The 11,947-nt window shown below is 33.6% G+C and overlaps 1 protein-coding gene across 3 annotated transcripts in view; it reads right to left on the bottom strand.

Annotated features, from left to right (window-relative positions):
- The window catches only part of LOC107455845 (mitochondrial amidoxime-reducing component 1-like), a 19,617-nt gene extending 8,015 nt beyond the window's left edge, over positions 1-11,602 (bottom strand). Inside the window, exons 1-3 of one of the 3 annotated variants that reach the window (XM_016073559.4) lie at positions 11,460-11,602; positions 4,085-4,312; positions 1,494-1,673 (exon numbers count right to left, since the gene is read on the bottom strand). In XM_016073559.4, the coding sequence (XP_015929045.1) occupies positions 1,494-1,673; positions 4,085-4,296 (392 nt within the window). In that variant the 5' untranslated portion in view covers positions 4,297-4,312; positions 11,460-11,602. Of the gene's footprint in view, positions 1-1,493; positions 1,674-3,235; positions 3,310-4,084; positions 4,313-8,728; positions 8,865-11,459 lie in introns of those variants that run through there. The other 2 variants (XM_016073558.3, XM_043050923.2) reach the window with 2 other exon arrangements.
- Between the last annotated feature and the right edge of the window lie 345 nt (positions 11,603-11,947).

Below are 11,947 nucleotides of genomic sequence, written 5' to 3'. Positions count from 1 at the left end.
ATGATTCTTAAAACTATAGAATGTAAAGTTTAAATGGGCCTTTCATGTTATATCATTAAATTTAGTAAAACTATTTCTCGGGCATTAGGTTTTAACTCTTATAAGAATATACATATTTTTTTCTGTTAATGTACAAATATTTTTCCGATGTGTTTTGGATATTCCTTCTCTAATAAAAAGAGATACCATTTTGTTTTCGTTTGCATAAGAAAGAATATCAAGCATTTTTCTTTCTTAAATTCAATTAGCCACAATAAAGAAGGAACGTTGCAATGCTGCGTGCTACATTAACGACGTCTCTAGAGTAACTGAATGACTGTTCATATAGAAATCGCAGGTATTAGTCTCATAGAAGAACGCCCCCTATAGTTCGTTGCGATCGCGAATCCTCCCAATCTAGAATAACATAAAACTGTTATCTCCAAACTCCTATTCAAATTGAGCGGCCTGCGTAACCAGAGTAACAGAGAACACGTGAGTATGACGTCTGGAGGAGTTCTTGTGAAAGCTAAGCAGTACTTCCTAGTGTACGTGAAATGAACTCACAGACGATGAATGGAAAAAAATGGTGGATATGCTAATGGTAGTGTATATGGTGGATATTGCTATGGTAGTGTACATAATGTAAGTTCGTACTAATAATCTCGAAACTATAATCGATCTTCAGCTTTTCACTATTGTATAACTAAATGCGCATACCGGATATATTTTCAGCAATTATATATTTATTAGCGTATTTTTGCGCACTGTATTTAGTGATGTTTACTGAGTTTCCCGAAAATTACGAAGGATGAACGGTGCTACAAAGTTCATTTACAGATGGCACAGCTGACTGCAAAAATATTTTCTACAGCATGTGAGATACTATTTGCTCATCTAAAATTACAAAGTTAGACACAAAAAAATAAATTAATACATTTTAGTCCCTTTCTACATTTTTGTATTATTACATATAAGGTCGTTAGGCAGTATAATATGGATGATCATAACAAATTTTGGCTTGCAAAATAGTTTATTGAAGCATTCAATTACATTCTAGCAAAATTTATATAAATTTTAACAGTTGTGTTTTTTTCTGTCTTTTTATATTTAATTAAAATAACAAAAAGTTAAATAAATTTAATTAGTTGAATTTAAAAAAAATTCTTAGGAGTTCATTTTTCCTCAGCTACTCATTTCTCCATGAAATTATTCAAAGCTTCGGATTTCAAAAGATAGATTAAGAAATTACAAAATTAACTCTGGCTGGACAAAAGTAATAACAAAGCAAAGATCTTTTTCTCCTGCAGAAGTTGAATTTAGTTTATTATGATTCGCGTAAACGAGAATTTAAATATTTAATTGCAAAAAAATTTAATAGCAACTGCTCGCTAGCTACGAAAATTAGCTTAATTCGTACAGTAAATATGAATGCAGATATTCCTGACACTTTAATCTAAATTTAAAATACAGTTAAAATAAAAAAAAAAGTTATAATGTTATAATGTACTTACCAATATTCAATAATTTCGTGATTTTTATTTGGAACAGAATCTATGCTTAAAGTCAGTGTATCTGAATTTGGGCCACAAATTACAAGTTTAGAATCGACGAATTTTGGTGTTAGTAAAGATAGCTTTGGGGCTTCACACTGCGATAAAAGCTTTAAATCTTTAGTCATCAACATAAATGAACTGAAATGAAAAAAATAATTTAAAATTAGTAAACAATTTTGAAAATCCCTTATAACAAACGAGATGTACCTTTTAATGGGTGAAAATGGTTTTTTTTTTTGTATACAATGCATATTACTTAGTTATAGTTAATTAAAAAAAATCAATAAATGCACTTTTAGCAAATAATTTATAACTTAAAACAAAAAGAATATTAAATCATTCTATTGATACTAATTTCTAAAATTAAAATGCAACAGTAAAACAAGTTCCAAAAATATTTTTTAAAAAACTTATAAAGTAATAAGTTGTTACAACGGACAACTGGGTGCTTGTACTTCAAGAAGAAGAAGGACTTCCATACCTACACATGTGACCCATGACGTCAGCGCTAGCTAATATTTATCAGCAAAATGACGTAAGTTGAGCTAAGCTTCTCTACATAAGTTAGAATGTTAATTAATTATAAGTTAATTAAATGCAAAGCCGTAACTCACATCGAACTAGTTGAAATACAATTCTTTCTCGCCTACTTCTTTTACTTAACTTAGATTTATTATTTGCTGATGATTTTTATTGTAACCGTGATACACTTTTGTTTTGTGTACCTGGCAACTTCGATTCATAATTAGTTTGTTTATGTTCCACATGGCTTCATGCCTGCCTTTGTGTTAAGTCTCTGTGTAAATATATAATGAAAGAATTAAAATCTTTGAGAAAGAATTTGGAATGTGTCACTTACAGAAGAAATTCATACTTGGTGGGCTTGGCTTACTCAAAATAGAATGGAAAGAACAGTTGCTAAGATAAACAAATGCCCTGCTTCAAAAATCAATCAGAATCGATGTAATCACACTATGTCACTTGCCGGTATATCATTGTAGTGGTGCATTTAAGTGGAAATATTGTTCTACATTCAAAATCAGTTTTCTAAATAATTAAATTTAAATTTCTAAAAGGAGTTAAACTAATTAAATGCCCATTCGTTAAACGAGATAAAGTACAAATAATTTATAAGTCGTTGTTAATTAACTTTAAGCAATGATACAGAAAATGAAAGTCAATATAAACTTAATTAAAATTTACACACAAGTAAAAAAATTTTATTACTTGTTGCAATTCTCGATAACGTTCTATTACAACGATTACATTGTTAAGAACTGTTCGTGGCTCAGGGATTAGTCTCAAAAAGTTGACTCAAGATTCGAATCATAGCAATAAATGAACTATACGAATTCCCCACCCAGCTCGTTCCGATCACAGTACTAACGTAAAATATCATCAGTAGGACGACAGGGGATCATGGGTTAGAATCCTCTTGTCATCGGGCTAACTGTTTGAGATTTTTCTAGTTTTCCTCTCCATGTAATGCAAATGCGAGTTAGTTCCATCAGGACTTGCCCCCCCCCCCAGAAGTCTAATTTGTCCCAATGCTTGATTCAGGAGCTCCCTTCTCATCTGGATTGGTTTTGAAACTTAAAGGTCACGGAGTTGAATGTTGATAGCCATAAGCTGAAACGTGGTTTGTTGTTCAACATCGACCGGTTATAAAATGAAATAAAAATTGAAAAAATATCTGAAACCTGATTTTCATTTTTACGTGATTCTTAAGAACGATCCTTAGCCACCGGTTCACTGAAAGACAGAAACAGAAAAAAGTATTAGTGCAAGGAACAAAAGCAGCCGTAGTATTTATTTTACGTCGCACTAGAGCTGGTCCCTCATTGGACTGATCGTAAAGACACGGTTCCCAGCAGATCACCGAAGTCAAGCATCACTGGCTGTAGTCAGTAAACGGCTGGGTGACCACTTTCATTAGCCTGAGTAGGGACCGAGGGTGCGCTGAATCCGTTCTCGTTAAACTGTTCTACCGTAAAGTGCTCGACTTAAAAAAGGACCTACCTACTTATCGCTGTAGAGCTGCACAAAAGACTTTTGGCCACTGTCAGGGAAGTCTCCCTAAGGATGATCCGAAGACGCACCATCACAAATTATGATCCTCTGCAGAGGGGATGGCTCCTCCATTTTGGTAGCCCGACACCCTGCGCACGAAGTCGAGCACTTTACGGTAGGAGAAATTAACGAGGACCGATATCACGCACTTTCAGTCCCTACGCAGGCTGATCAAAGTAGTCAACAATCCGCTTACTGATCGCAACCAGTTGATGCTTGACTTTTACGTTCTAAAAAATTATTTTGTGCAAGCGAGTTTTATAAGCGTCCCTACGCAGGCTGATCAAAGTCGTCACCCACACGCCCACTGACAGCAGCCATTGAAGTTTGACCTTGGTGATCGACTTGAAACTGAATCTTAACGATCATTCCACTGTGGGATACGAAAAAGAACAAATTCAAGACATTCCAAATGAAATCTTTTACAAGTAAAAATAATAAAGGTTGTTTAAGAAAGTAAATTAAAATATTAGATATACCGTTCATATAATCCATGAACTACAAATCCTGATTCAGTGCATTCTGCTTCAGAGAGTTCAATTCCTTTCAAAGATTTGACAGGATAAAACAATATTTTTTTTATTCTTCCAACTCTTACGTAAGTATGTCTATTTTTCTTCCAAATGAAAGTTGCAACAGCAATTACAGTCAACAGTGGTAGGACTATCCAGCTCTTCGATACTTGAAGCATTTTGAGAAAATGTTTTCTGTAAAGAAATTTATGATTGTAGATGGCTATCATTTTCTACAGCAGTTATTTCACATCTGTTACAGAATCGTATCTGTTATTAAAATAACATTTTTTGACATAAAGATCTATTGCAAAAAGGATTTTAACGCATGGCAGATAGGTACATTATTCATGTCGCACTAAAGCTGCATAAAGGACTATTGGCAACGGTCCAGGAATCAACCCTGAGAATGATCCGAAGACATGCCATTGTAATTTTGATTCTCTGCAGAGGGGATGGATGGCTCCCTGCTTTGAAGTCCGATGACCTGCTCTCGAAGTCGAGCACTTTACAGAACAGTTTAATGAGGACCGATACTGCTCATCCTCGGTCCTTACAGTGGCTGATCAAATAATGTGTGGTTAAAGACTTTGAGATTTGTGAGTTACTTTAAACGTGCTACTTTAATACAGAGTATCCTCAGAGAACCACGTAGACATACAGTAACAAACGCCGATATGTGTGTGTTGATCCGTAAAACTATCTGCTGCGGCTTCTTCTTCTGTACCTAGATAATTAAAGGTCGAACGTCTTTTCAAATAAAAGGGATACACTTAATACCCTGTACACACATCGTAACGTTGGTAACGTATCATTTATGTAGTATTATAATTTATCGAAAATAAATAGAACACTATTACGAGTATTTATTTCTTCACCTTCTGGCCTGCATGCTCGAACGGCTTGCCGAATTGAAAAAAAAAACAGATATTACAAATTACAGAGGAACGTCAAAAATAACATCCAGGTTTACAACAGGTATTGAACCTGCTACCTTCAAAACACTTGATGAATGGGCTTTGTCCTTAAAGAGCTATTTTTTTCAGAATGCAGAAGTCCCGCAGTGGACTGATCGTTAAGACACGGTTCCCAGCAGATCACCGAAGTCAAGTATCACTGGCTACGGTCAGTGTGCGGATGGGTGACCACTTCGATCAGTCTGCGTAGGGACCAAGGGTGTGCGGTTTTGGTCCTCGTTAAACTGTGCTACCGCAAAGTGCTCAACTTCGCGCGCAGGTCGTCGGGCTACCGTAGCGGGGGTGCCATCTCCTCCTCAGAGGATCAAAATTGTGATGGCATGTAAATTAACAACAACAACAACAATCAGAATGCAGAAGAAAAAAAATTGCATACGAGTTGAACCTGATTAGAGAAATATAATCACCAGCGAAAAATCCGACCAACCAGATTCGTATTCTGAAGCAGATTTCTTTAATGCATTGAGAATGATCCCTAAGTGACGAAAACTTCAACGAATACTTTATTTTATTTTAAAACTGTCGTTGAACAGGGGTTTGCGACTACTAATGTTCAATTCCGCAGCCTTGTAATTTTGAACACAATCCAGAAGACAATCAAACTCCTGGATCAAGTATTGAGAAAATGTTGCCTTATCGGAGGACTTTTTGATGAAACTAACTCACATTTGCATTACATGGAGAGGAAAACCTCGAAAACCTCCCATGGTTAGCCTGACGGCAAGGGTACTCAAACTCATTATCCATCTACCACTGAGGATATTTCACGTCAGCACTGTGGTCAGTGGAAGCCGGGTGAGGAATTCGTATCCCTCAGTCATCGCTGGGATTCGAACCCGGTTCACCTCATTGGAAAACGAACGATCTATACCCTGAACCACCACGGCTGTTCATTGAAAACTTCGAATTATTCATCAAGTTGAGGGCTGGGATAGCCTGTCTTGTAGGGGGCGTTGGGCCCTTGTCCGAGAGGCTGTGAGTTCGATCCCCGATGGCCAAAGTAACAAATTTACGACTGGTGCACGTTAAATCTGTCGGGGTCTCAAAGTTCTCCAAGTTCCCATTAATCAATATCTCTGGAGGTAATTGATCGGAGATTGATCGTGCTCTTGTTCAGGTCAAAATTACGATCTGCGGATAGATGGATGGTTTGTGAATGTTACCTCCCTGCAAAAAGGGATAGGATGTATGTATGTTGTCTCCGGATCTTCCTCAGGGATGTTTCCTAGACCGGCGAAAATAGCCCGTAGCTCAGCTGTAGTTTGACGTAAATAAAAAGTACAAAGTATTCAATCAATCTAGCGATTTTAAACAAGCCTCTTAACAGGCACCCAAATCAGGAGAGCCATCCTCTGTGCAGAGGATCGAAATTGCGATGGCATGTTTTCGAATCATCCTCAGGGATGCTTCCCAGACAGTCATCAATAGCCCATTAAGCGACGTAAATAAATTACCTACCTACCTTAACAGACATGGGTAAAACAGAGCTGTTAAAGTAAACTCTTCGCACTTAATCATAATTGAAAGCGGACATATTTTTCGTGAGTTGTCGTCGTTTGTGATTGTAAGTCTTAGGAGGACCGGGAAGCAATAATTTTATTTTAAATTCCAATAGATAAACTGTTAGAAAATTTTTATTTTTAGACAATGTTGTGATCCCCCTCGTTATCAACAATCTCCTAGTGAGCAAATTGTAAGAATTGCTACCTAAAATGAAGAAATCACTCGTTTTTCCTGGTAAGCTTGCTCAGTCTATCTTGAATACTTTTTTTTACTACATATTCTTGATGATACATTTGTACACAATGACAGGTAACATTTAAAATTTCAAGTTTTTTGTTCAATTTGTTTACTGTATCTTCTACTCGAATCAAAATTAACTTTTACTTCAAATGTTTGATGCAAATCTTTTAAAAAAAAAGAAAAAAAAAAGCTATTTTCATGAAATTCAAACTATTATTCTAACTTTAAAATAGTATCGAAATTCTTCAGTATGATTTAATCAAATTAAATTGCTGCTGTTCATTTACATCGCACTAGAGCTGCATAATGGGCTATTAGCGACAGTCTGGGAAACATCCTTGAGGATGCTCCTGCTATCACAATTTTGATCTGCTGCAGAGGGGATGGCACCCCCACTTCGGTAGTCCGACGACCTGCTTTCGAAGTGAAGCATTTTACGGTAGAACAGTTTAACGACGACCCATACAGCACACCCTCGGACCTTTCGCAGACTGATTCAAGTGGTCACCCACCCGCACACTGACCGCAGTCAGTGATGTTTGACTCTGGTGATCCGCTGGGCGCCGTGTCTTAACGATCAGTTCACTACGGGGACATCAAATGAAGTTAAAATTCTTCTTGGCATCGTTGATTCAAGTATTAGATCAATAGTTTGGCAATTGAAAATTGTGAAAAAAAGCTTTTTTTTTCTCCATTAATTTTTTTATCTCAATATTTCCAAAAATATGGAAATCTTGACAAAAAGGAAGTACAATTTTTCTGCATTATAAAGTTGCAATATGAAGCATAATTCATTCAGATTTGATTGTTTTTTTTAAAAAAAGTGGAAAATTGAATAGAATAATAATATTTTGATACATTCGTAATAACCACACTGTTTTGTTAAGTGACGATTGTCATTTCACGTCGATGAAAAATTTTGTGTATTGAATATTTAAACGAACTGTTAATTGAAATAAGAGATATTTATCGCATTTTTGAAGGTTTTTAACATACATGATAAAATGAAACCAAATTTAAATTTTTTCCCCACTGTTTTATTTTATTTTATAACCGTTGTTGAACAGCCGACCCAATTTTATGGGTTCATGACTATTAAAGTTCAACTCCGTAGTCGATAAATATGGACAATTTATTATATCAGGTATTATATTAATAAATTTGAATAATTAGACCAAATTAATGGACGCATTGTAGTGTTTTAATAATGACATGTTTTGCACGAGTTTATATGCAATACTTTTATATTTAAACATACATGTAATGGGATTTATTCAGGAGATTTTTTATATGCTTCCTATTTGCATTAATATATTATTTTTTTAACGTATTGCATTACAATGTTAACTAATTGATACACGAACATAAACAAGTACAAACCGGTTTTAGCCTCGTAAAAACAATAAAGCTGTTTAGTATCACCTGATAATTAAGATTTTACATAGAATATTATAGTGCGTCTAATAATGCGGCCAGAGACTATAGTTTATGTAATTTAGGTTTGAAATTTCTGACTTGATATTTTTTAATTTAAAACACAGAAGAAAAAAACTATGCTCGCGACACCTTGTAACGATGAATAATTTGACATCACAATTTTAGTTTTTAATTTATATATTTTTATATGTTTTGACACATTTACATGTTAAAGAATTTAAAAGAACATGTCTATTCAAAAGAATATTATTCATTGTTTATGTTTGTAAGATTAATTTTTTTAATACTTGTTTAGAAGGAATGTTAATAATAAGATAAAATGTTATATCCTAAATGCAATAAAACACACACAAATAATAATAAAATGTTAAGTTAAATGTAAATTGATATTTGTATACATTTAAACATAACATTTTATTAGTATTACACAATCTATAACGTTAATAATTTTTACCTCATTGCAGCAAGAAAACATTTTTCAAGGTAATATACATTAACGCAGAAAAAACCGCTCCTAACTCCGCTACAAGGATACAGATTGAAACAGATTGTTCGTATAAGGACTGGCAATTATATTTCTAACCTCCCTTTGGTTATAGAAACGTATAAACATTGTTTAATTTTTTATGACCTTGATGTGTCACTGTTATTTTCTAGCGTTTGCGTTGACGTGCAAAAAATAAATAAATAAAAAATATTGCCTCAAATTTTTGTCCACATAAATTTCTTTTTACTATACATTTGCACTATCCTACTTGCGCTTTCAGGTTTTGTGATTTTCTTCTTTTAATTTCGCAATAAATACCTAAAGAACTATTTTGTATTAGAAATATTTAGTTCATGCTATTTTTCATAATTTACAATAAAGTTTAAAGCTTTCCGAGGTTTGAGAGACCGACAATAAATTACGAAAGTAAAGAAGTATTTTTGAAGATCCTATGCCAGAAAATCAAGCAATAAGCTTTTATCTTGTATCAATTACTTAAGTTGTTATTGTAACTTCAAAAACACTGAGTAAAATTAAACAAATTTTTTAGAACAATTTAAAATTAATTACAAAATTGTTTTAAAATTTGAAAACAATTATTAAAAAATGCGCAAGACATAGCATTTAAAATAGTTCTTTTGTACTGTGCATGCGCAAAAAAATTTTAAAATAATTTTAGCAGCATATATATAAGCAGCATTTCGAACAAAAATAAAAATAATTGTGTTTAGAACCCTTGCCAAGAATGTTTCTAGATAAATGGTAAATTATTACTAGCATGATATAATGACATAAGTAAAATTTAATTATCATAATTTATTAATTTATGGTTTGAAAAGCAAACCATAAAGGAATTGCAAAGCAATTTTCGTGGGATGGGAGAGCATCAACGAGCAGGGGCCGAGCTCACTAGTATTTTCCAATTTTAGACAAGGATTCTAAAGATTTATCTTAAGGGCAGTGAATACAGACCATCCTGTACAGCGGTCACTCGTAAGTTGACATATATGTAAGTTGGTCACTCGTAGGATAGCAATTTCATGGCCCACTTAAACGAGGGTTAAACTCATAAAGAGCATGTAAGTTAATTGCTTTTGTCAGTTTTTTACTGACTTTATTTTTCTTTTTTAACTGTCGTTGAACAGCCGACCCAATATTTTGTGTTTACGACTACCAATGTTCAATTCCATAGCTTTGCAAATTTCAACCCAATCCAGAAGACAAGGGAACTCCTGGCTCAATTATCAATTATTTGCCTTCGTGAGGGATTTTTTGATGGGACTAACCCGCATTTGCGTTACATGGAGAGGAAAACACCGAAAATCTACCACGGTTAACCTGATGGTAAGGGGATACTAACCCCTGATCTATCTACCACGGAATATATTTTACGTCAACACTGCGGCCAGGTGCGGAATTCGTATCGACCAGATTCGAACCTGGATCATTTCATTTGGAGTAGCGGTCTATCTTCTGAGCCACCACTATTCAACATTTTATAATTATAACTTCTATATGCATTGTATGAAAGATAATAATTACTTTAACATGAAACATGATGACGTAGGGGATAGAGCGTTTGCCTTCCAAAGAGGTGAACCGGGTTCGATTCCCAGCGATGGCTGGACGATACGAATTCCGCATCCGGCTTGAACCGACTACAACGATCGCGTAAAATATCCTCAGTAGGTTACTGTCCCCTTGCCGTCAGGCTAACTGTGGCAGGTTTCCGCGGTTTTCCTCTCCGTGTAACGCATATGCGGGTTAGTTCCATCAAAAAGTCCTCCACGAAGGCAAATTTCTCTCAATACTTAATCCAGGAGTTCCCATGTCTTCTGGATAGGGTTCAAAATTACAAGGCTACGGAGTTGAAAATTAGTAGTCGTAAACCCAAAAAATTGGGTTTGCTGTTCAAGGACGGTTATAAAAAAATAAATAAATATAATTACATTAACATGTACAAAACTATAAAATTGCTAAATTTGACTCGAAAAAAAAGTGGTCCAGCGTTAGCAATCTTCTGTTTTTACATAAATAATGTAGCGTCTTTTATGCGTAAGACATGGTTTTAATTTTAATTTCCAAAGCTCCTAAATTCTAATTTTATTTTAAAAATATATGAAATTATAAAATTTTATAAAATTATAAAATTATATAAAATTATAAAATTATAAAATTATAAAATTATAAAATTATAAAATTATAAAATTATGTAAAATTATAAAATTATATAAAATTATAAAATTATATAAAATTATGAAGTTAAAAAGGTACAAAAAAAATGAAAAGTTTACATTTTTTTATTTAAAACCAAAATACTCTCAATAGTTTAAATAAAAACTTAAAGCTCGTGAGCAAAAAGAAAAATGTATTATTTTGTAATAGAATTCAGCTTATTTGTTTATTTTATTTTATTCATTTTTTTTGAAAGGAACAAAGTAAAAACAAAGAAAAGATGCTAAACCTATCTTTCCGTAGAAGAATAAAAAAAAAATTTTACTTTTGAACTTTGATCTAGATATCTCGCAATGCAAACAACAGAATTTGAACAAAATGTAAGAAATAGTAAACTTGAATAGTCTGATTTATCGAATAATAAATCGATACATTTCATAATAAGCGTATGACAATAGTAATAGTTCAAACTTATAAACAGTGTAGAAAAACAAGAGAAGGAAAAATAACGTTAAAGCTATACCAAATAGGATGTATACGCCTGTCGATTGCAGCAAGTACTTGAATAATATCTGATTTGTTTAAAGATAGGAGGTTAAAATCTAAAAAACTGTTAACCTAGCTAGATTAAATTCGAAATCACATTCTCGATACGATTGAATGGCAATTCTAATGTATGGTTTTAACTTACGTAATTATCTTAACATTTCTTTTGATAGAATGCAAAAAAGTAGGGAATAAACTCACTAAAATTATATTTATTATCGAGCATTCCGGAAGTTCGGGGAATTTTAAAAATCAGCTAAAAAATAAAATGGATTTTTCGTTCTACTCAGACAAAAACCCAAATTTTTTCCCTCACTCAGGATTTAAAAATAGTTATAAAATTTGTCAACAAATGGCACAATAAAGGAAAACTATAAGAAAGTTTTCTGCTATATACGAGAATATAATCCGACTGAAATATTTGCACAATTGTCTGACAATTTCGTCTTCAGACTGTACCATGCT

Source organism: Parasteatoda tepidariorum, chromosome 7 (genome assembly GCF_043381705.1).
Source record: "Parasteatoda tepidariorum isolate YZ-2023 chromosome 7, CAS_Ptep_4.0, whole genome shotgun sequence".
NCBI classification, from domain to species: domain Eukaryota; kingdom Metazoa; phylum Arthropoda; class Arachnida; order Araneae; family Theridiidae; genus Parasteatoda; species Parasteatoda tepidariorum.
This window is presented reverse-complemented; position numbering and strand designations above follow the sequence as displayed.